The sequence below is a fragment of the Lagenorhynchus albirostris genome, chromosome 4 (genome assembly GCF_949774975.1).
Source record: "Lagenorhynchus albirostris chromosome 4, mLagAlb1.1, whole genome shotgun sequence".
Classification (NCBI taxonomy): domain Eukaryota; kingdom Metazoa; phylum Chordata; class Mammalia; order Artiodactyla; family Delphinidae; genus Lagenorhynchus; species Lagenorhynchus albirostris.
Window position 1 is genome coordinate 62,690,211 of NC_083098.1, and position 19,650 is coordinate 62,709,860.

At 37.0% G+C, this 19,650-nt stretch overlaps 1 protein-coding gene and 1 long non-coding RNA gene across 3 annotated transcripts in view; one reads left to right on the forward strand and one right to left on the reverse strand.

Moving 5' to 3' along the window:
- The window catches only part of LOC132519806 (uncharacterized), a 111,725-nt gene that overhangs the window by 45,328 nt on the left and 46,747 nt on the right, over nt 1-19,650 (reverse strand). The gene's annotated exons all lie outside the window — the stretch shown is intronic.
- The window catches only part of TMPRSS11D (transmembrane serine protease 11D), a 72,092-nt gene that overhangs the window by 38,164 nt on the left and 14,278 nt on the right, over nt 1-19,650 (forward strand). For both annotated transcript variants that reach the window (XM_060148079.1, XM_060148078.1), the window contains exons 4-5: nt 5,889-5,956; nt 19,413-19,567. In XM_060148079.1, coding sequence (XP_060004062.1) covers nt 5,889-5,956; nt 19,413-19,567 — 223 coding nt within the window. The remainder of the gene's footprint in view (nt 1-5,888; nt 5,957-19,412; nt 19,568-19,650) is intronic.

Genomic DNA, 19,650 nt, shown 5'->3' on the forward strand with positions numbered 1-19,650 from the left:
GGGAAGAACTTACAACCAAGATTACTCTCCCCAGCAAGGATCTCATTCAGTTTTGATGGACAAATTAAAACATTTACAGAGAAGCAAAAGGTAAGAGAATTCAGCACAACCAAACCAGCTTTACAACAAATGCTGAAGGAACTTCTCTGGGCAGGAAACACAAGAGAAGGAAAAGATCTACAATAACAAACCCAAAACAATTAAGAAAATGGTAATAGGAACATACATATCGATGATTACCTTAAATGTAAATGGATTAAATGTTCCAACCAAAAGACATAGACTGGCTGAATGGATACAAAAATAAGACCCATATATATGCTGTCTACAAGACACGCACTTCAGACCTAGGGATACATACAAACTGAAAGTGAGGGGATGGAAAAAGATATTCCATGCAAATGGAAATCAAAAAAAAGCTGGAGCAGCAATTCTCACATTAGACAAAATAGACTTTAAAATAAAGACTATTACAAGAGACAAAGAAGGACACTACAGAATGATCAAGGGATCGATCCAAGAAGAAGATATAACAATTGTAAATATTTATGCACCCAACATAGAAGCACCTCAATACATAAGGCAAATGCTAACAGTCATAAAAGGGGAAAATGACAGTAACACAATCATAGTAGGGGACTTTAACACCCCACATTCACCAATAGACATATCATCCAAAATGAAAATAAATAAGGAAACACAAGCTTTAAATGATACATTAAACAAGATGGACTTAATTGACATTTAGAGGACATTCCATCCAAAAGCAACAGAATACACTTTTTCTCAAGTGCTCATGGAACATTCTCCAGGATAGATCATATCTTGGGTCACAAACCAAGCCTTGGTAAATTTAAGAAAAGTGAAATCGTATCAAGTATCTTTTCCGACCACAAAGCTATGAGACTAGATATCAATTACAGGAAAAAAACTGTAAAATATACAAACACATGGAGGCTAAACAATACACTACTAAATAACCAAGAGATCACTAAAGAAATCAAACAGGAAATCAAAAAATACCTAGAAACAAATGACAATGAAAACACAATGGCCCAAAACCTATGGGATGCAGCAAAAGCAGTTCTAAGAGGGACGTTTATAGCAATACAATCCTACCTCGAGAAACAAGAAAAATCTCAAAAAAAACAACCTAAACTTACACCTAAAGCAATTAGAGAAAGAAGAACAAAATAACCCCAAAGTTAGCAGAAGGGAAGAAATCATAAACATCAGATCAGAAATAAATGAAAAAGAAATGAAAACAATAGCAAAGATCAATAAAACAAAAAGCTGGTTCTTTGAGAAGATAAACCAAATTGGTAAACCATTAGCCAGACTCATCAAGAAAAAAAGAGAGAAGACTCAAATCAACAGAATTAGAAATGAAAAAGGAGAAGTAACAACTGACACTGCAGAAATACAAAGGATCATGAGAGATTAATACAAGCAACTGTATGTCAATAAAATGGACAACCTGGAAGAAATCGACAAATTCTTAGAAAAGCACAACCATCCAAGACTGAACTAGGAAGAAATAGAAAATATAAACAAATCACAAGCACTGAATTTGAAACTGTATTAAAAATCTTCCAGCAAACAAAAGCCCAGGAATGGATGGCTTCACAGGTGAATTCTATGAAACATTTAAAGAAGAGCTAACACCTAACCTTCTCAAACTCTTCCAAAATATAGCAGAAGGAGGAACACTACCAAACTCATTCTACGAGGCCACCATCACCCAGATACCAAAACCAGACAAGGATTTCACAGAAAAATAAAACTCCAGGCTAATATCTCTGATGAACATAGATGCAAAAATCCTCCACAAAATACTAGCATACAGAATCCAACAGCACATTAAAAGAGTCATACACCATGATCAAGTGGGGTGTATCCCAGGAATGCAAGGATTCTTCAATATACACAAATCAATCAATGTGATATGCCACATGAACAAATTAAAGGATATAAACCATATAATCTTAATGGATACAGAAAAATCTTTTGACAAAATTCAACACCTATTTATGATAAAAGCTCCCCAGAATGTAGGCATAGAGGGAACCTCTATGCACATGCACATATGGTTACCTTATCTTTGAGAAAAGAGGCAAGAATATATAATGGAGAAAAGACAGTCTCTTCAATGAGTGGTGCTTGGAAAACTGGACAGCTACATGTAAAATAATAAAATTAGAACACTTCCTAACAGCATACCCAAAAATAAACTCAAAACGGATTAAAGACCTAAATGTAAGGCCAGACTCTACTAAACTCTTTGAGGAAAACATAGGCAGAACACTCTTTGACATAAATCACAGCAAGGTCCTTTTTGACCCAGCTCCTAGAGAAATGGAAATAAAAACAAAAATAAACAAATAAGACCTAGTGAAACTTAAAAGCTTTTGCACAGCAAAGGAACCCATAAAGAAGATGAAAAGACAACCCTCAGAATGGGAAAAAATATTTGCAAATGAAGCAGATAAGAAAGGATTAATATCCAAAATATACAAGCAGCTCATGCATCTCAATATGAAAAAAACAAGCCAATCCAAAAATGGGCCGAAGACCTAAATAGATATTTCTCCAAAGAAGATATATAGATTGCCAACAAACACATGAAAAGATGCTCAACATCATTAATCATTAGAGAAATGCAAATCAAAACTACAATGAGGGGGTTTCCGTGATGGCGCAGTGGTTGAGAGTCCACCTGCCGATGCAAGGGACACGGGTTTGTGCCCCGGTCCAGGAAGATCCCACATGCCGCGGAGCAACTAGGCCGGTGAGCCACGACTACTGAGCCTGCGCGTCTGGAGCCTGTGCTCCGCAACAAGAGAGGCCGCGATAGTGAGAGGCCCGCACACCGTGTTGAAGAGTGGCCCGCGCTTGCCACAACTAGAGAAAGCCCTTGCACAGAAACAAAGACCCAACACAGCAAAAATAAATAACTAAATTAGTAAACTCCTACCCTCAACATCTTCTTAAAAAAAAAAACCAAAAAAAACTACATTGAGGTATCACCTCACACCAGTCAGAATGGCCATCATCGAAAACTCTACACACAATAAACACCGGAGAAGATGTGGAGAAAAGGGAACCCTCTTGCACTGTTGGTGGGAATGTAAATTGATACAGTCACTATGGACAACAGCATGGAGGTTCCTTAAAAAGCTAAAAATAGAGCTACCTTATGACCCAGCAATCCCACTATGGGCATATACTCTGAGAAAACCATAATTCAAAAAGAGTCATGTACCACAATGTTCATTGCAACACTACTTACAATAGCCAGGACACGGAAGCAACCTAAGTGTCCATCAACAGATGAATGGATAAAGAAGATGTGGCACATATGTATAGTAGAATATTACTCAGCCATAAAAAGAAATGGAATTGAGTTATCTGTAGTGACGTGGATGGACCCAGAGTCTGTTACACAGAGTGAAGTAAGTAAGAAAGAGAAAAACAATTACCGTATGCTAACACATATACATGGAATCTAAAAAAAAAAAAAAAAAAAAAAAAAATGGTTCAGAAGAACCTAGGGGCAGGACAGGAATAAAGACGCAGATGTAGAGAATGGACTTGAGGACATGGGGAGGGGGAAGGGTAAGCTGGGACGAAGTGAGAGAGTGGCATGGACATATATACACTACCAAATGTAAAACAGGTAGCTAGTGGGAAGCAGCTGCATAACACAGGGAGATCAGCTCCGTGTTTGTGACACCTAGAGGGGTGAGATAAGGAGGGTGGGATGGAGATGCAAGAGGGAGGAGATATGGGGATATACGTATATGTATAGCTGATTCACAGAAGAAACTAACACAACACTGTAAAGCAATTATACTCCGATAAAGACATTAAAAAAAAACCCACAAAGATAGTATTGTCACCCTCATTCAGGAGGGAAATATAAAATAGTTTTTTCTTTGTTTACTTGATTTTTTGTCCATTGTAATAAAAGGGTCAATAATACAGGTTACAAAATCAAAGAAGTATGAAAGCAAACTCATCCAACCCATTAAAGAAGAATCAATAATAAGTTTGAAGGGAGTGAAAAAGCCCAAAGGTTACATGTAAAGCTCACTGAAAGCAGATGCATAGCCTCTGGGAGTTGCAGTAGTCAACTGTGTACAGAACAATTTTTTAAACACACTTTGGACTGTTTTCCTTTTACAGATGAAGAAATTGAGAGGAAGAAAGTTTAAAAGATTCGTTCAGGTTCTCATAGCAAGCTAACTTTTCCCTGTCCCCTATCTACTACACTTTCCACTCTCCTATTGGCTTCCTCTTCAGGCATCTGCTCACTGATTTTCTACCAGGTATTTGATAAGTTCTAATTAAAGAGACTACAAAATTTTCACCCACTCTATGAAATACGGATTCTTATCCATAGGTCTCTTCTTTTATCCTTGTATATGGATATCAACCAATTAATCAACTTGCTTTCTTTATGTTGCTTATTACCTTAGTCCTCACTAAATTACATCAATATTTTCCACATAACAAAAATGTCATAATTAAATTATATTTTTAACATTTTGGTCCAGTGTAGCCCATGCTGATGCAATACCAAATCATGAATTAAAATATAATTACAAGAAACATCTAAATTTTAGCAATTCCTTCAGTTTTAGGTCAGTTCCTTTTACTTCTGCTAAAGTCAAGTAATATTAAAGATACATCAGTTTATTAAACTCCCTCCTACAATATACCATATTAATAAACACATTAAAACCGATCCTTCTACATAGTTAACTAAAATACTCACCAAATGATTGCATTCTATAATTCTAGATCATAGAATTTTGAGTGACTTTTTGCTCTCTTCTTAACACTTACTAGTACTTCTTGAATTTTTTAAAAAGGAAATTATTTTGAAAAACTAACAGCCTCATAACTCTTAAAAATATTTGAGACCTCTAGAAAGAAAAAAAGTTATTTTGCATCACAACTGGTTGGTCTGATATCAGCCTAAAGAATGGATACTGAAAAAATAAATGCAGTGTAATAGAGATTGCATAAACTTTACAGTCTCAAGAAGAATTGACTTCAAATCCTGGCTTAATGTAATATTCAACATGCTACTTAATTTCCCCAACTTCACCTTTTCATGTTCACCCCCACCTTGGTCCAACCTCACAGTACAAGCCAACAGAATCCACTCGCCATTATGAAAGCTCAGTACATCTCACCCTGCATCTTGGCAGAACTGTTCCAGTCACAGAATCACTCACTACTAGTTTACTGTGAAGCTAAACCTTATACCTCAAGAGGACCATCCTTGCTGGCATTGAGCAATGATTCAGGGGGAAAGTTAAAGTTAGGTCAGGAAATACCAACTGATGCTAAAAATAACTTATGTTGCTTAGGCATTAATCAGAAACAATAAGGAAAAGACTGGCCTTTACTTCGTTTCCTCTTTCTCATCAAGCTCTCCATTGCTGCTCATTTTAATCTGGTTTTACCCATTTAAGAACAGTTGTTGCAGGATCACACACTGTAAATTGTATCAGTGGACTCACCTAGCGTTGGGTTGGCTCATGCGCCCACCTTTTTGGGAACAGCCACCAAATCACGTAACGTGGGCTCTCACTGAGCAAAACATCTGCTATGTTTAGAATGGCTTCTAGCGAAGATGCATCCTGTCCATTATCATCTTTGTGTAACAGATGAAGAAACAGGCACTGCATCAGAAGGTTATTAACCTGCCTAAATCGCTCCCATGTGTTCTGAGATGGAACTGAACTAAACTGAACTCTCTATTCCTCATTAACATAGTCAACTCCCCATTAACAACCATGTTGCAAGGTTGGGCAGAAAGAGGAAACAGAGAAAGAACGGTAATTACAGAGAGGTTGTTTTTTCCTTTCTTTCTACAGATTACTAAAACATTCGAAGAGTCAAATTTAAGAAGCCAGTTCATCAGAGCTCATGTTGTCGGACTGAGGTGAGTGGAAATACAACAAAAAATATCTATAAGCATAGATACAACTTGGTGCATTTGATTTTGTTCACAGCATAGATAATGAATGAGACATTCACACAATGTGTTGCAATATTATGAAAATAGTATCATGGAAAGTTTAAAAACCAATGCCAAAAAACAAAACATGTCATACGATCTACTTACTAATGTAAATAACCATATTACTTCAGTTCTTGGTGGGAAAAGGAGGAAAGGGTAGAGAGAGAGTTGGGTGAAGGTACAGCAACAGGGTTATTCTATTATATAACTCCAGGGGATACTATTCACAATGCAGTCTATGTAGCAAACAATGCCTTGTGGAGATGTGCAGTGTTGTGGTCCTGGGCACGATTGGAACACTAAACCAACACCAAAAATGGCTTTTTGGGCTTTGTCTGCCTGGAATGCTATAATATAAAGGATGCTGTGGCCAAACACAGATGTGTCTGCTATGAATTAATAATAGGCGAAGTAGGGCCTCCCTGGTGGCGCAGTGGTTGAGAGTCCGCCTGCCGATGCAGGGGACGCACCGGTCCGGGAAGATCCCACATGCCGCGGAGCGGCTAGGCCCGTGAGCCATGGCCGCTGAGCCCGCGCGTCCGGAGCCTGTACTCCGCAATGGGAGAGACCACAACATTGAGAGGCCCGCATACCGCAAAAAAATAAATAAGTAAATAAATAATAGGCGAAGTAGCAGCACACAAGCTAGTTATTTGCCATTCTTACCTTAGTTGAATATGGACTTATCCTTGTGATGTGATGTGATATTCCTACCAACTAAAAGAGCCACCCTTACTGACCCTAACATAAATATCTCAAATGTCCATATTGCTCAATCCTTCAACTAATATACAAAAGCTCTTCAGAGGGAGAGAAATTATACTATTTCTTTCTCAAATACTAATACCACAAGAAAATTATTTTTTCTTATTCTCGGAAGAGTCACCTAGTTAAGTACCCAGGAGCATAGAGCTCTGGTCAGTTAAGTTTTGCTGAGGAGTTCAAGAAGAAGAATCCATAGGAAGAGCATTTTCCAAAATGCATTTCAGTCAGTTCAGTGCACATTTACCTTAGTACTTTCTTGAGAAATTCTCTGTACCAGCCACGAGCTTGCAATACTTGTAGGACTGAATCTGCATGTTTTTCTCCTTTTGTTCACTTCCCACTTACTTCTCATTTCACTGCAGTCTGGCTTCTGACCTCACCACAAAATAGTAATTGCTCTTGCCAAGTTCAGCAATGACATCTGAATCACAAACTCCAAAGAAATTATATCAGTCCTCTTCTTGGACCTCTCAACAGTATTTAACACTGTTGAGTTGTCAATCCTTTTTGAAATAGTACCATCCCTTGGTTTCTATGACCCTATACACCCCTGATTTTCCTTTTATCTCTTAAGTTATTCCTTCTCAATTTTCTTTGTTAGTTCTTATTCCTTCTCTTCCTCAAGTGTTGTCAGACTGTGCTGTAAGCCTCTCATCTTCTCAGTTCACACTGAAGCTCCTTTTAGGGGCTTCATTGCCCCTATATGCTAATTATTATTAAAGTTGTATCTCTGGGCTAGTCCTCTCTTCTCATCTCGAGATGTGAATATACACAGCCGTCTACTTGACATCATATGGCTATCTTGGACAGCTCAACTTTAATAAGTCCAGACCAGAACCTATCATTTCTCCCCCACCAAATATGTTACTCTTCTAGTATTGCCTACCTCTATCAATGGTGTCACCTTCAACCCAGATGCTCAAGAAAGAAATATGAGTTATCTCTAAATTCCTATCTCTCCCTCAACCCACACATCCATCCATCTAACCTTCACAATTCTATTTCTTAATTATGTTTAAGATCCATAACTTCAAACACACTGCCCTCAATCATCTCTCTCCTTGTCTATGAACAGCCTTCTAATGAGTCTCCTTTCCTGCAGTCTTGCTCCACTCCACATTCTACATAGCAACCAGAAAGATTTCTTGAAATGAAATGCTAAACATAGTATTTGCTTAAAGTTCTTCTAACTGCTATTCCTTACCCTTATGATATGTCAAATATCATATATAAACATGTATATGTGCATCAGATATATGTATTCTTGATATATATATATATGTCTCCTTTTATATACATATATATATATATATATATATATATATATATAAAACAAAGTTTACTAAACCTTCCTATATAGGGTTTTCTCCTACCATCTCTATTTCTGGGGTAGTCTTTTACTACTCTCTACTTTGTTATTTACTCACAAGTCCCACTAGGCTGTTTTCAGTTCTTCACTCTCTCTAACCTCAAGATCTTCTTAGATAAGCTATTCCCTCTGTCTGAAATACACATCCACACACACACACCACTTTTTCCCCTTCCCCTTCTGTTTTAAAATATACTGCATCAATAGAAGATTTGAGGTACAGTAAGGCCAACAAATCAGGAGATGATGACTTTTGAAAAGAGAGTTTGTTACTCACAGTTCCCACAAGGAAGGTAGGTACATGACTCTTATAGAGTTGTTATGAAGATCAAATAAATGAAGTATAAAACACAGTCTTGTTTGAGTACCTATTTACATGTTTATCATTCACTAAAGATACCTCTTCTTTGAATTGCATATTCATCTTTTCTGGTTTTTTTCTATGATTTGTCTTTTTCTTATTGATTTGTAGGAGTTCTGTGTCTATAGGAGGTACCAAACAATTGTTACTTTGAGTTGCAAATATATTCTCCCTATCTATAGCATTATCTTAACACTTTGTATATGCATCTTTTGTTGTAGAAAATCAGTTGCAAAAGGTCTTACTTAAGAAATCCTTTATCATCTTGTATATAAAGAAAATCTCCCATATTGACTATAAATTTAAAATTTTTGCTGTTCCTATTCAAGTGCTTTGTTTGTGTGTGACATGAGGAAGATTTTTAATTTTTTACATAAGTTATTTTCCTTCAGATTTGTGATACCACTTCTATAGTATATTGTTTACATACGTCTATGAGTCTGTTTCTGGATTCCTATTAGACTTAATTATAGGAATTCTGTTCCTTCCAATTAAGCTTAGTAATTATGTCATTCAAATAAAACCTAGCACTATGGATTTGCCTATTTCTCCTTGTTCAATATATTTTGAGCACATATTATCAAGCACCTATATGTTTAGAATTATTATATCTGCCTCATGAACTATTTCTTTTAGCAAGGTATTAATCCTTTTTATCACTAATTAATGTCTTTCAATCTTAAAATCTCTTATATCTGATACTATTATGCTACACTGACTTTCTTATGGTTCTTTTTACAACATACCTTATCTTCATTTTCAACATTCATATGTCCTTACAGGTTAGATTTTTCTCCTAAAACAAGAAGACAGCTAGATTACATTTTCAAATGCATTCTGACCATCTTTGCCTTTAACTAGAGAGTTTAGTCAGTTTCAATTTATTGTGATGATAGTTACATTTGGATTTATTTCCTCCATATTATCTTATGTTCTTCATCCTGGTTTTTCTAATGCTTTTTTCTACTATCTTGCCTTCTCTTGTATGACTGTATTTTCTTCAGTTTTTTTTCGTTTACTAATTTACAAGTTCTACATTCCATTTATCTTATTTTAGTGATTATTCTTAAAAAATTCTTACAAACAAGGAGAGTTGGTTTAATCCACTACCCTTCTTCCAAATAATACAGGAAACTTGGAACTGTTATTTACGTATTACTGATGTTTTAGTTCAACCTTATTTGTAACACCTGCAAATAAATCACTGTAATTATACTGTCAACATCATTTTATTAATTTTTTTAAGTAAACATCTTATTTTGGAATAATTTTAACTTTACAGAAAGACAGTACAGAACGTTTCTACATACACTTCACCTAGCTTCCCCTAATGTTAACATCTTACATAACTATGGCACATCTGTCAAAACTAAGAGATTAACATTGGTACATTATTAGACTCTGATTTACTTCGTTTTCACCAGTTCTTCCACTAATGTCCTTTTTTTCCATTTCAGGATCCAACCCAATATACCACATTACATTTAGGGTGTTTTTTTTTTTTTTTAACATCTTTATTGCAGTGTAATTGCTTTACAATGGTGTGTTAGTTTCTGCTGCATAACAAAGCGAATCAGCTATAGGTATATATATATCCCCATATCTCCTCCCTCTTGAGTCTCCCTCCCACCCTCCCTATCCCACCTCTGTAGCTGGTCACAAAGCACAAAGTTGATCTCCCTGAGTCATGCAGCTGCTTCCCACTAGCTATCTATTTTACATTTGGTAGTGTATATAGGTCAATGTTACTCTCTCACTTCGTCCCAGCTTACTCTTCCCCCTCCCCGTGTCCTCAAGTCCATTCTCTATGTCTCTGTCTTTATTCCTGTCCTGCCCCTAGGTTCTTCAGAACCTTTGTTGTTTTTTGTGTTTTTTTTAGATTCCATATATATGTGTTAGCATACGGTATTTGTTTTCCTCTTTCTTACTTCACTCTGCATGACAGACTGGGTCCATCCACCTCACTATAAATAACCCAATTTTGTTTCTTTTCATGGCTGAGTAATATTCCATTGTACATATGTGCCACATCTTCTTTATCCATTCATCTGTCGATAGACACTTAGGTTGCTTCCATGTCCTGGCTATTGTAAGTAGTGCTGCAATGAACACTGTGGTACATGACACTTTTTGAATTATGGTTTTCTCAGGGTATATGCCCAGTAGTGGGATTACTGGGTCACATGGTAGTTCCATTTTTACTTTTTTAAGGAACTTCCATACTGTGCTCCACAGAGGCTGTATCAATTTACATTACCACCAACAGAGAAAGAGTGTTCCCTTTTCTCCACACCCTCTCCACCATTTATTGTTTATAAACTTTTTTATGATGCCATTCTGACCAGTGTGAGGTGATACCTCATTGTAGTTTTGATTTGCATTTCTCTAATGATTAGTGATGTTGAACATCTTTTCATGTCTTTGTTGGTAATCTATATATCTTCTTTGGAGAAATTTCTATTTAGGTCTTCTGCCCATTTTTGGATTGGGTTGTCATTTTTTGACATTGAGCTGCATGAGCTGCTTGCATATTTTGGAGATTAATCCTTTGTCAGTTGCTTCATTTTCAAATATCTTCTCCCATTCTGAAGGTTGTCTTTTCATCTCCTTTATGGTTTCCTTTGCTGTGCAAAAGGTTTGAAGTTTCATTAGGTCCCATTTGTTTATTTTTGTTTTTATTTCCATTTCTCTAGCAGTGGGGTCAAAAAGGATCTTGCTATGATTTATGACAAAGAGTGCTCTGCCTATGTTTTCCTCTAAGAGTTTAATAGAGTCTGGCCTTACATTTAGGTCTTTAATCCATTTTGAGTTTATTTTTGTATACGGTGTTAGGAAGTGTTCTAATTTCATTTCTTTACGTGTAGCTGTCCAGTTTTCCCAGCACCACTTATTGAAGAGGCTGTCTTTTCTCCATTGCATATTTTTGCCTCCTTTATCAAAAATAAGGTGACCATATGTGCGTGGGTTTATCTCTGGGCTTTCTATCCTGCTCCACTGATCTATATTTCTGTTTTTGTTCCAGTACCATACTGTAGTATTGTATGATTGATTACTGTAGCTTTGTAGTATAGTATGAAGTCCAGGAGCCTCATTCTTCCAGCTCTGTTTTTCTCTCTCAAGATTGCTTTGGCTATTCGGGGTCTTTTGTTTTTCCATACAAATTGTGAAATTTTTTGTTGTAGTTCTGTGAAGAATGCCATTGGTAGTTTGATAGGGATTGTATTGAATCTGTAGATTGTTTTCGGTAGTATAGTCATTTTCACAATGTTGATTCTTCCAATCCAAGAACATGGTATATCTCTTCATCTGTTTGTATCATCCTTCTTTCATCAGTGTCTTACAGTTTTCTGCACACAGATCTTTTGTCTCCTTGGGTAGGTTTATTCCTAGGTATTTTATTCTTTTTGTTGCAATGGTAAATGGGAGTGTTTCCTTAATTTCTCTTTCAGATATTTCACCATTAGTGTATAGGAATGCAAGAGATTTCTGTGCATTACTTTTGTATCCTGCTACTCTACCAAATTCATTGATTAGCTCTAGTAGTTTTCTGGTAGCATCTTTAGGATTCTCTATGTATAGTATCATGTCATCTGCAAACAGTGACAATTTTACTTCTTCTTTTCCGGTTTGGATTCCTTTTCTTTTTCTTCTATGATTGCTGTGGCTAAAACTTCCAAAACTATGTTGAATAATAGTGGTGAGAGTGGGCAACCTTGTCTTGCTCCTGATCTCAGAGGAAATGGTTTCAGTTTTTCACCATTGAGAACGGTGTTGATGTGGGTTTGTCCTATATGGCCTTTATTATGTTGAGGTAAGTTCCCTCTATGCCTACTTTCTGGAGAGTTTTTATCATAAATAGGTGTTGAATTTTGCCAAAAGCTTTATCTGCATATATTGAGATTATCATATGGTTTATATACTTCAATTTGTTAATATGGTGTATCACATTGATTTGCATATATTGAAGAATCCTTGCATCCCGGGGATAAACCCCACTTCATCATGGTGTATGATCCATTTAATGTGCTGTTGGATTCTGTTTGCTAGTATTTTGTTGAGGATTTTTGCGTACAATGTTCATCAGAGATACTGACCTGGAATTTTCTTTTTTTGTGACATCTTTGTCTGGTTTTGGTATCAGGGTGATGGTGCCTCGTAGAATGAGTTTGGGAGTGTTCTCCCTCTGCTATAGTTTGAAGAGTTTGAGAAGGATAGGTGTTAGCTCTTCTCTAAATGTTTGATAGAATTTGCCTGTGAAGCCATCTGGTACTGGGCTTTTGTTTCTTGGAAGATTGTTAATCACAGTTTCAATTTCAGTGCTTGTGATTGGTCTGTTTATATTTTCTATTTCTACCTGGTTCAGTCTTGGAACGTTGTGCTTTTCTAAGAATTTGCCCATTTCTTCCTGGTTGCCCATTTTATTGGCATAGAGTTGCTTGTAGTAATCTCTCATGATCCTTTGTATTTCTGCAGTGTCAGTTGTTACTTCTCCTTTTTCATTTCTAATTCTGTTGATTTGAGTCTTCTCCCTTTTTTTCTTGATGAGTCTAGCTAATGGCTTAACAATATTCTTTTTCTTCTCAAAGAACCAGCTTTTTGTTTTACTGATCTTTGCTACCGTTTCCTTCATTTCTTTTTCATTTTTTTCTGATTTGATATTTATGATTTCTTTCCTTCTGCTAACTTTGGGGGTTTTTTGTTCTTCTCTAATTGCTTTAGGTATAACTTTAGGTTGTTTATTTGAGATGTTTGTTTCTTGAGGTACAATTGTATTGCTATAAACTTCTACCTTTGAACTACTTTGCTGCATCCCATAGGTTTGGGGCAGTCGTGTTTTCATTGTCATTTGTTTCTAGGTATTTTTTGATTTCCTCTTTGATTTCTTAGTGATCTCTAGGTTATTTAGTAGTATATTGTTTAGCCTCCATGTGTTTGCATTTTTTTAACAGTTTTTTTCCTGTAATTGATATCTAGTCTCATAGCGTTGTGGTCGGAAAAGATACTTGATACGATTTCACTTTTCTTAAATTTACCAAGGCTTGATTTGTGACCCAAGATATGATCTATCCTGGAGAATGTTCCAAGAGCACTTGAGAAAAATGTGTATTCTGTTGTTTTTGGATGGAATGTCCTCTAAATGTGAATTAAGTCCATCTTGTTTAATGGATCATTTAAAGCTTGTGTTTTATTTATTTTCATTTTGGATGATCTTTACATTGGTGAAAGTGGGGTGTTAAAGTCCCCATTATGATTGTGTTACTATTGATTTCCCCTTTTATGGCTGTTAGCATTTACCTTATGTATTAAGGTGCTTCTATGTTGGGTGCATAAATATTTACAATTGTTGTATCTTCTTCTTGGATCGATCCCTTGATCATTATGTAGTGTTCTTTTTTGTCTCTTGTAATAGTCTTTATTTTAAAGTCTATTTTGTCTGATATAAGAATTGCTACTCCAGTTTTCTTTTCATTTCCATTTGCATGTAATATCTTTTTCCATCCCCTCACACTCAGTCTGTATATGTCCGTAGGTTAAGTGGGTCTCTTGTAGACAGCATATATACAGGTCTTGTTTTTGTATCCATTCAGCCAGTCTATTTCTTTTGGTTGGAGCATTTAATCCATTTGCATTTAAGGTAATTATTGATATGTATGTTCCTATTACCATTTTCTTAATTGTTTTGGGTGTGTTTTTGTAGGTCTTTTCCTTCTCTTGTGTTTCCTGCCCAGAGAAGTTCCTTCAGCATTTGTTGTAAAGCTGGTTTGGTGGTGCTGAATTCTCTTACCTTTTGCTTGTCTGTAAATGTTTTAATTTCTCTGTCAAATCTGAATGAGATCCTTGCTGGGTAGAGTAATCTTGGCCGTAGGTTTTTCCCCTTCATCACTTTAAATATGTCCTGCTACTCCCTTTGGGCTTGCAGAGTTTCTGCTGAAAGATCAGCTGTTAACCTTAGGGGGATCCCCTTGTATGTTATTTGTTGCTTTTCCCTTGCTGCCCTTAATATTTTTTCTTTGTATTTAATTTTTGAAAGTTTGATTAATATGTTTCAGAGTGTTTCTCCTTGGATTTATCCTGTATGGGACTCTCTGCAGTTCCAGGACTTGATTGACTATTTCCTTTCCCATGTTAGGGAAGTTTTTGTCTATAATCCCTTCAAATATTTTCTCAGACCCTTTCTTTTTCTCTTCTTCTTCTGAGACCCCTATAATTTGAATGTTAGTGTGTTTAATATTGTCCCAGAGGTCTCTGAGACTGGCCTTAATTCTTTTTATTCTTTTTTTTTTTTTATTTTGCTCTGCAGCAGTTATTTCCACTCTTTTATCTTCCAGGTCACTTACCCATTCTTCTGCTTCAGTTATTGTGCTATTGATTCCTTCTAGAGTATTTTTAATTTCAGTAATTGTGTTGTTAATCACTGCTTGTTTGCCCCTTAGTTCTTCTAGATCCTTATTAAATGTTTCTTGTATTTTCTCCATTCTGTTTCCAAGATTTTGAATCATCTTTACTATCATTACTCTGAATTCTTTTTCAGGTAGACTGCCTATTTCATAATCATTTATTTGTTCTATAGGTTTTTACCTTGTTCCTTCATCTGTAACATATTTTTTGTCATTTCTTTTTGTTGTTGTTGTTTTTTTGATGGGTGGTGCTGTTTTCCTGTTTTTCTAGTTGTTTGGCCTCAGACCTCCAGCACTGGAGTTTGCAGACAGTTGGATATAGCTGGGGTTGGTGCTAAGATGAGGAACTCTGGGAGATCTCACTCCGATTAATATTCCCTGTGGTCTGAGGTTCTCTGTTAGTCCAGCGGTTTGGACTCAGAGCTACCACCACAGGAGTCTGGGCCTGACCTCTGGCCTGGGAACCAAGTTCCCACAAGCTTTGTGGCACAGTAGAAAAAAAAAAAAGCGAGAAAAAAGAAAAAAAGGAGCAGTACAATATCAAAGAATAAAAAACAAAATAAAATCAGAAAGATAAAAAATATATTAGGAAAAATAAAACTATAATGGGAACAACTGCAACAAGGTAAAATAAGACCACAACAGAAAAAAGGAAACAAAAAGTGGGCGGGGGAAGTAAGCCAGACGGAGAGAACAATAACAAAGCTTAAAGAATAAGATAAAGTTTGAAAAATAAAATATTTGTTAGGAACAATAAAAATATAAAAGAATCAACAACAATGAATCAACAAGGTAAATCAGAACCCCAATCTAAAAGAGGAAAAAAGAAAAAAAAAAAAGCCTTGGCTATGGGGGTGGAGTTTAGGTGGGATGGAACTTAGGCAGGGGCGGCGTTCAGTGTGGGGCAGGACCTAGGCGGGTGGGGGGTGAAGTTTTTGCGTGGGGCGGGACCTAGGCTCAGGACGCACGTAGCTGGAAAAAAGTCCTGGGGGCGGGGCCTAGGCAGGGCAGCATTCAAGCATGGGGGGCACAGGGGGTCTCTGCTTAGGACCTCTGTGGAAGGGGAGAAGCAGCACATGGAAAGGAGGGTCTCCAGTGTGTGGGGTTCCAGAGTTTAGAGGTAGGCCCCTGGGTGAGGGTGTGTGGGTAGGGTTTAGGCCCAGTGCATTGGAGGGGGTCTCAGAGGGGGTCTCCCAGTGTAGAGGTGAGGCCCTGGATGGGGGTGTAGGAGCAGGGCTTGGGCTCTGCGCAGCAGGAGGGAGGCTCCGAGGGCAGAGGATTAGGCCGGGGAGCCCAACAGGCTCCCCAGCTGCTCAGCTGACAGGGGAAGCACTGGCTGTGTTCCCTTCTGTTCCTTCACACCACTCCCCAACCATCTCCCTCAGGGTCTCCCCCATTGCCACTGGACCCCTAACCATGGGTGGGTCCTGCTGGATGTAGGAACTCCTCCCCTCCCCCAGCCACCCCTCAGGGGTTCCAGTCCCATAGGTCTTGCCTTTACTTTTGCTCCCCCTTCCCTCCCTCCCACTCCCTCAGGACCACATGGCTAAAGGGGGCCTCCGTGGGCAGAGGATCAGGCTTGGGATCTCAGCAGGTTCCTGGGGGCCCAAGTGGGCATGGGAAACCTGGCCATGCTCCCTTTTGATCCTCTGCCCTCCCAATCGTTCCCCAATTTCCCCCTTTTCCCCTCCCCCAGCCGCCCCTCAGGGGCACCAGTCCCGTCCTGCCTCCACTTCTCCTCCCCCTTCACTCCCCCCAGGCCCCACGTCCTACCCAGTGCCTGGGGGTTCCTACCGTCCCCTTAGGTGTCCACAGTACCCCACCAGTGCCTGGTAGGTGCCCCAGTTGTACGAGACGCAAATTCCACGTCCTCCTAGTATGCCATCTTGACTCCGCCCCCGTCAACGTCTTTTTAGATTACCAGTTTACCATTTTCTTTGTTTCCTATGTCTTCCTGTACCTAACAACCAACCTTCTTCTGGGTTCAATTTCCTTCTTACTGAAGTACTTCCTTCATAAATTCTTTAACAAGAGTACATGAACAATAAACTACACTTTTGTTTAGTTTTGTTTTTGTTGTGTTGCATGAAAGGTCCTTATTTTAGCCTCATTCTTGAATAATACTTTAGTGTGGATATAAAATTCCAAGTTGATAGCAATTTTCTCTCAGCATTTTGAAAATACAATTATATACTGCCTTTTATCACTGCTATTAAGAAATTGTCCTTCACTCAAAACTTTCTTTGGTAGCTAGTTTTTTCTCTACTGTTTGAAAATCTTCCATTTGCCTTTGGAGTTCAGAGTTTTATTATGATGTATCTGTGTGTTTGTGTTGTTTTATTGAGTATGCTTCAGACTCATCTCGATCTGAGGCTTAATGTCTTTATTAATTCCGGATAATTCTCATTATCTCTTGTAATACTGCTGCTCCTTTATTTTTCTGTGCTCTTCTTTAACATTTCACTAAGTAAACTTTGAGATGTCTCCTGTCTCTTAGCCTCTATTTGATCTTTTTCATACCTTTATCTATGTTACATTCTGTGTGATTTCATCTCTTTCAGTTAACCAGTTTCTCTTCAACTTTGTCTACTATTCTGTGTAACTCATCCATCAAGTTTTCATTTCAATTAAAAAGTATGTTTGACTATGTTTACCTGTCTGTTTTGAAAAAGTACTATACTTTTCTCATATTTATAATTCCCCTTTAATGTCATTTGTCATTTCAAATTTACTTACCTGAATATCTGTTAATTTTATTATGTGGACTTTTTGAGGATGCTCTTCTTATTTTGATTCTAGTTCGTGATGTATTGTTTACCATTGAGGTTGTATGCTTATCTTTAATCTCACTTTATAATTGGGATGCTATGCAGTCTGGAGTTAACATACATACCTCCAAAGCATTTGCTTCTATCAGATACTCTAGGAGGATTGGCATCACATGGACCATTTTTTGGTTAATTTCTTAGATTAAAGTGTCTGGGACCATGCAGGTGGTATTAATGTAAATCCAAAACTTTCATGAAGTCAGGTTCATGATTATGAATTCTCAGGAGAACCTTTTTTCCATCCAGACCTGGACCTCTGAGACAACTAAACTTTTTTTTCTTTTATGATGTGAGTTTTTCTTCTTTCTAAACTATGCTTTCACTGAATGCCTAGTTCTTTGAGAAACCTAGCCTTATTCTGGAACCTCATGTCCGTCTCCCTATTTTTTACTAGCCCATGACCTCATCTCCAGTATCTATTAATGCTGAAACACAAAACAATTGCAATTCTAATGCTTACCATGTAATATTCATATTCTTTTATTTTTAGTCTTCTAAGATTTCCCTTATTTTCACAGGAGCCCAACTTTGCATTTCAAATAGAATTTATTATATTTTCGCTAGCATTTCTGGTTGTTTTATATGAAAAGCTTCTTTAAATTATTTAGGTTTTCACGTTGCTAGAAATGTAAGATGTAATTATTTATTCAGTATCTGCTTCTTCATCTAAACTGCCCTATTCATGAGAATGGCAACTGTGAATCTTGGTCATAGCTAATTTCTGAAACTAAGAATAACGCCCAGCACAAAAAAGGTGCTTATTTAGTATTTATCTAGTAAATATTAAATTAATATCTGGGGTGAATATTATGGCAAAATTAGCAATTGAGATGAGAGGAGGCAGCCTAGAATATGAGAGCATCAAAACCAAATGTGCCTAATGCACATTCATTTTCAGAAAAGGAGAGCGCCAATATTAGGTGGAGGAAGTGATTTACATGGTAATTTACATGGAAGGAAATGGATATTATATCGATTTTAGAGAATTATAACCTTTAGCCAAATTATCAAGGTTCTTGTGAGAAATATCAACAGTTAATCGAAACAGAGATAAAAATCTTAACGTATGACTACAGAAGTTAAAATGTGCTTTTGTAGCCAGATAAGGGGGTGTAGGTACCAGAAAATTAACTTGAGCCTATAAGTCACATAAACTTGGAAGTTCATCTCTTTATAAGTTTGTTTAATGAGATGAGTGGGGTTTTTTGAAGATTTGTGAAGTCTAACCATAGCTAATACTTACAGCATACTTACTGTATGCTATGTACTCTTCCCAAAAGTCTTACATATGTTAATTCATATAATCTTCATAATAACCCATTTTAATGTGAGGATACAGGTACAGAAAGATTAAGAAACAAAAAACTTACCTAAAGTCCAACAGTAAATAGCAGAGCTGGTGTTCAAACTCTGCCATTCTGACTTTAAAACAAGCTATCCTGAATGGTGGGTACAGTGTACTATGCACTGAAATCTAGTGTTTGTGGGGTAGCAATGTGATATATCATTACATACAGAAACACTGTTATGTGAATCTGTTCTAATGTTAAATTTCTTAAGTAATGTTTTTAATGCTTAATCAAGAAGAGTATATAAAAAGAACGACAGAAAATTATCATAATTATACATTTAAAAAAATATCTTTATGGTTTTTCAGGCAAAGTGGTAGTGATGTGATAGGAGATACTGTCATGAAATTTAAATTCGCCAGGAATAGCAATGAACCATCAGTGAAAAGGAAAATTCAGTCTGTTTTACAGCAAATGCCGAATAACCCTGGAAACTTGACAATGAACGCAATTGACTTAAAACGCAAGTATCATTTTTTTAGCCATTTCATTTCAATATATCTCTCTACCAGTTCTAATTCATGTTTCAATTTAATGAGAGACTGA